Here is a 5000-nt window from a genome sequence, read left to right as displayed (position 1 = left end):
AGACATGACAGTGTAACAGACGTGTAACAGACGTGTAACAGATGTGTAACAGACGTGTAACAGACGTGTAACAGACGTGTAACAGACGTGTAACAGACGTGTAACAGACGTGACAGACGTGACAGACGTGACAGACGTGTGACAGACGTGTAACAGACGTGTAACAGACGTGTGACAGACGTGGCCGTGCGGCCTCCATGTGTGCGGCGGGCGGGCGGAGGGGGGCACCTGAGCCAGCGCGTGGGGGTGCTCGGCCAGGCTCTCCCGTGACGAGGCGTTGGACTCGGTGTCGTAGACGGAGTCGGTGCTGGCGCCGCTGGGCCTCCTGCGGTGGTGCCGGTCGTCCCCCAGAGAGCCGGGCTCCGAGCCGCACGCCGAGCCGGGCCCAGAGCCCGACCCCGAGCCCGTCTCCTCCAGGTCCATGTCCTCGGACGGGATCTGGGTCAGGCGGGGCTTCTCGCTGGGCTTGGTGATGAGCTGCAGGGCGACAGGTCGGCGGTCGGCGTTCGTTAGTGAACACAACGACGCGTGGCTCGTGATCAGTGAAGCGCTCCATCGTGTGTCTCGATTCAGAACATGCTGTCATTTTCCTAAATGATTTAATTGAAGCTGACTACTACTAATGGATCTGATCACCCAATCAGAGTGAGGCGTGAGGCTGAGGGCGGGGGGGCGCTGGGTCTCTGTTACGTGTCCCTCCAATGGTGGCCAGCTAGTTGCCTGACAGTGGCTCTTAATTGGCTACACCTTGTGGTTGCCACCGCTATTACCCCTGCCTGTTATCTTCCACCTGTGTCCAGGTGGAGGTCCTGAGTGGGAGGCGGGGCCTGGCCACGGTGGCCACTACTTTCCCGGGAGACTTGCTGGACGCGTTGGCCTTAACGTTAACTGCCGGTTCACCCGTGTCCGTTCTCCTCTCGCTGCCGCTACCAACGCTATTTGTCTTTTTGGCATAATTGTTTGCCTAGTTTTGTTAAATACGACCATTTTCTGTTTATAAATCCCCTCGATTTTGAGCCCTTTTGTTGTCTCTCTTGTGTTCGGTTTCAGCGTAACGCTCACCTTCCCCAGGTGGGCGTGAGGAGTGAGGCTGTGGGTGTGGGGGGGGCGGGCTCACCTTCCCCAGGTGGGCGCTGTGCTTGAGGCGGTCCAGCAGGCTGTGGTGGTACTGCTGCAGCAGGCGCTGGTGGTGCAGGCCCCCGGGGGCCTCGTGGGGCCCCGGGGACGCCAGCGGGGAGTGGCTGTAGGGCGGGGGCTCAGACCGCGTCCGGATCAGGGGCCTGTGGGAGGTGGGCCCCTCCTCACACCTGGCATCGTCTCCTCCTCCTCCTCCTCCTCCTCCTCCTCCTCCTCCTCCTCCTCCTCCCCCCTCAGACGGGAGGAGCAGCTGGTGAGGCCGGAGCTGCTGCTGGAGCTGCTGAGGTAGAGCGGACAGACCGTGGACTAGAGGAGGAGGAGGAGGAGAGAGGAGGAGGAGGAGAGGAGAGAGGAGAGAGGAGAGAGGAGAGAGGAGAGGAGAGAGAGAGAGGAGAGAGGGAGAGGAGAGAGGGAGAGGAGAGAGGGAGAGGAGAGGAGAGGAGAGGAGAGAGGGAGAGGAGAGGAGAGAGGGAGAGGAGGAGAGGAGAGAGGGAGAGGAGAGAGGGAGGGAGAGGAGAGAGGAGAGAGGAGAGAGGGAGAGGAGAGAGGAGAGGAGAGGAGAGAGGAGAGAGGGAGGGAGGGAGGAGAGGAGAGAGGAGAGAGGAGAGAGGAGGAGGAGGAGGAGAGGAGAGAGAGGGAGAGGAGAGGAGAGAGGAGGAGGAGGAGGAGAGGAGAGAGAGGGAGAGGAGAGGAGAGAGGAGAGAGGGAGAGAGGGAGAGGAGAGAGAGAGAGGAGAGAGGAGAGAGGAGAGAGGGAGAGGAGAGAGGAGAGAGGGAGAGGGAGGGGAGGAGAGAGGAGAGGAGAGAGGAGAGAGGAGAGGAGAGAGAGAGGAGAGAGGAGAGGAGAGGAGAGGAGAGAGGAGAGAGGGAGAGGAGAGAGGGAGAGGAGAGAGGAGAGGAGAGAGGAGAGAGGGAGAGGAGAGAGGAGAGAGGGAGGGAGAGGAGAGAGGAGAGAGGGGGGAAGAGGAGAGAGGAGAGGAGAGAGAGGAGAGAGGGAGGGAGGGAGGAGAGGAGAGAGGAGAGGAGAGAGAGAGAGGGGGGAAGAGGAGAGAGGGAGGGAGAGGAGAGAGGAGAGGAGAGAGAGAAGAGAGGGAGAGGAGAGGAGAGAGAGGAGAGGAGAGAGGAGAGAGGGAGAGGAGAGAGGAGAGAGGAGAGAGAGGGAGAGGAGAGGAGAGAGGAGAGAGGAGAGGAGAGAGAGGAGAGGAGAGAGGAGAGAGGAGAGAGGGAGAGGAGAGAGGGAGGGAGAGGAGAGAGGAGAGAGGAGAGAGGGAGAGGAGAGAGGAGAGGAGAGGAGAGGAGAGAGGAGAGAGGGAGGGAGGGAGGGAGGAGAGGAGAGAGGAGAGAGGAGAGAGGAGGAGGAGGAGGAGAGGAGAGAGAGGGAGAGGAGAGGAGAGAGGAGGAGGAGGAGGAGAGGAGAGAGAGGGAGAGGAGAGGAGAGAGGAGAGAGGGAGAGAGGGAGAGAGGGAGAGGAGAGAGAGAGAGGAGAGAGGAGAGAGGAGAGAGGGAGAGAGGGAGAGGAGAGAGAGAGAGAGGAGAGAGGAGAGAGGAGAGGAGGAGGAGAGGGAGAGGAGAGAGGAGAGAGGAGAGGAGAGAGGGAGAGGAGAGAGGAGAGAGGGCGGGAGGGAGGGGAGGAGAGAGGAGAGGAGAGAGGAGAGAGGAGAGGAGAGGAGAGAGGAGAGAGGAGAGAGGGAGGGAGAGGAGAGAGGAGAGAGGGGGGAAGAGGAGAGAGGAGAGGAGAGAGAGGAGAGAGGGAGGGAGGGAGGAGAGGAGAGAGGAGAGGAGAGAGAGAGAGGAGAGAGAGAGAGGAGAGAGAGAGAGGGGGGAAGAGGAGAGAGGGAGGGAGAGGAGAGAGGAGAGGAGAGAGGAGAGAGGGAGAGGAGAGAGAGAGAGGGAGGGAGAGGAGAGAGGAGAGAGGGGGGAAGAGGAGAGAGGAGAGGAGAGAGAGGAGAGAGGGAGGGAGGGAGGAGAGGAGAGAGGAGAGGAGAGAGAGAGAGGAGAGAGAGAGAGGTGAGAGAGAGAGGGGGGAAGAGGAGAGAGGGAGGGAGAGGAGAGAGGAGAGGAGAGAGAGAAGAGAGGGAGAGGAGAGGAGAGAGAGGAGAGGAGAGAGGAGAGAGGGAGAGGAGAGAGGAGAGGAGAGAGGAGAGAGGAGAGGAGAGAGAGGAGAGGAGAGAGGAGAGAGGAGAGAGGGAGAGGAGAGAGGAGAGAGGAGAGAGGGAGAGGAGAGAGAGGAGAGGAGAGAGGGAGGGAGAGGGAGAGGAGAGAGGAGAGGAGAGAGGGAGAGGAGAGAGGGAGGGAGAGGGAGAGGAGAGAGGAGAGAGGAGAGGAGAGAGGGAGAGGAGAGAGGGAGGGAGAGGGAGAGGAGAGAGGAGAGAGGAGAGGAGAGAGGGAGTAAGAAAGAGAGGGAGGGAGAGGAGAGAGGGAGTGAGACAGAGAGGGAGGTATAGGAGGAGGAGAGGGAGTAAGAAAGAGAGGTTTCAGTAGTTTTCCTCAATATTTCTACAATGACAAAAGGACACTGTAACAATTGAGGGGGTCGCAGTAGGGGGTACCTATGATTCATATGTTTTTAAATAAAACAAACATGTGAAAAATGTGCTGCTGGATGTACGTAGGGGCATTACTGGCATCAAACCGACACTAGAGGGCGCTTTTGCTCCGTGTTGATATATTGCGACCAAACCCGATGCAATGTTACTGATCTAATGAAGGATAACACGAGGCACCCGGGTGGTAGGACACGTAACAACCACCAAATGATGCTCTTGTTGATTAGCTCTAATAATGTGCGTTCAATTAGTTTCAATGGGACTTAATATTGGTACTGTGACTTTAACAGTGTTATTTGAACCCTTAGTTATTTGTTATTTGAAGTCCGATGAAGTCCGATAGAAAAGGCCAAACAAATACGACTTATTATTATTATTATTATGATTACAATAATAATCTTAATAATCAGCATAATAATAATAATAAGTATTATTATTAGTAGTAGTAGTAGTAGTAGTAATAGTAGTAGAATGAAGTATTGTTAATTCATATTATTATTAATTAGAACAATGAATCATTATTTGTATTAATAACAGTATTAGCCGTCAGTTTTGTGCCTCTATAGTATCATGGTGGTGATATGTGATGATATGATATGATAATATCTGCCTCTCATAGTTTCAGTATCATGATGATGATGAGGCTTGTCTAGTATCATGGTGGTGGTGATGATGATGGTGATGATGGTGATGATGGTGATGATGGTGGTGGTGATGAGTCTCACCACTCAGCAGCTGCGTGTGCAGCAGCCCGCTGTGGGGCTCCAGCAGCAGGACGGGCTGCAGACGCTGGGCCAGCCCCGGGCCCAGCCCCTCCAGGGGGAGGTAGATGTGGGGCAGGGCCGACACCTGCAGGCCCCGGGGCCCCAGCAGAGCCCCCTGGCCCCGGTCAACCTGGGGGTGGCAGAGGAGGACAGGAGAGGAGAGGAGAGGAGAGGAGAGGAGGGGAGAGGAGAGGAGAGGTGTTAGAGGAGAGGTGTTAGAGGAGAGGAGGGGAGAGGAGAGGAGAGGGGTTAGAGGAGAGGAGAGGTGTTAGAGGAGAGGAGAGGAGAGGAGAGGAGAGGAGAGGAGAGGTGTTAGAGGAGAGGAGAGGTGTTAGAGGAGAGGAGAGGTGTTAGAGGAGAGAGGGGAGGAGAGGAGAGGAGGTGTTAGAGGAGAGGAGAGGAGAGGAGAGGAGAGGTGTTAGAGGAGAGGAGAGGAGAGGAGGGGAGAGGAGAGGAGAGAAGAGGAGAGGAGAGGAGAGGAAGGGAGAGGAGAGATGAGGAGAAGTAAGGAGAGGGAGAGTGAGGGGGAGAGAGGAGAGGGGAGGGAGAGAAGA

The 5000-nt window shown here is 56.8% G+C and overlaps 1 protein-coding gene across 2 annotated transcripts in view; it reads right to left on the bottom strand.

The window, feature by feature from the left end:
* The window catches only part of LOC311339124 (histone deacetylase 7-like), a 31507-nt gene that overhangs the window by 8586 nt on the left and 17921 nt on the right, over positions 1-5000 (bottom strand). For both annotated transcript variants that reach the window (XM_084464487.1, XM_084464486.1), the window contains exons 9-11: positions 4408-4576; positions 1118-1443; positions 229-477 (exon numbers count right to left, since the gene is read on the bottom strand). In XM_084464487.1, the coding sequence (XP_084320613.1) occupies positions 229-477; positions 1118-1443; positions 4408-4576 (744 nt within the window). The remainder of the gene's footprint in view (positions 1-228; positions 478-1117; positions 1444-4407; positions 4577-5000) is intronic.

The sequence above is a fragment of the Micromesistius poutassou genome (genome assembly GCF_964030765.1).
Source record: "Micromesistius poutassou genome assembly, chromosome: 2".
Classification (NCBI taxonomy): domain Eukaryota; kingdom Metazoa; phylum Chordata; class Actinopteri; order Gadiformes; family Gadidae; genus Micromesistius; species Micromesistius poutassou.
The sequence above is the reverse complement of the archived record's forward strand: the minus strand, read 5'-3'. Positions and strand labels throughout refer to the sequence as shown.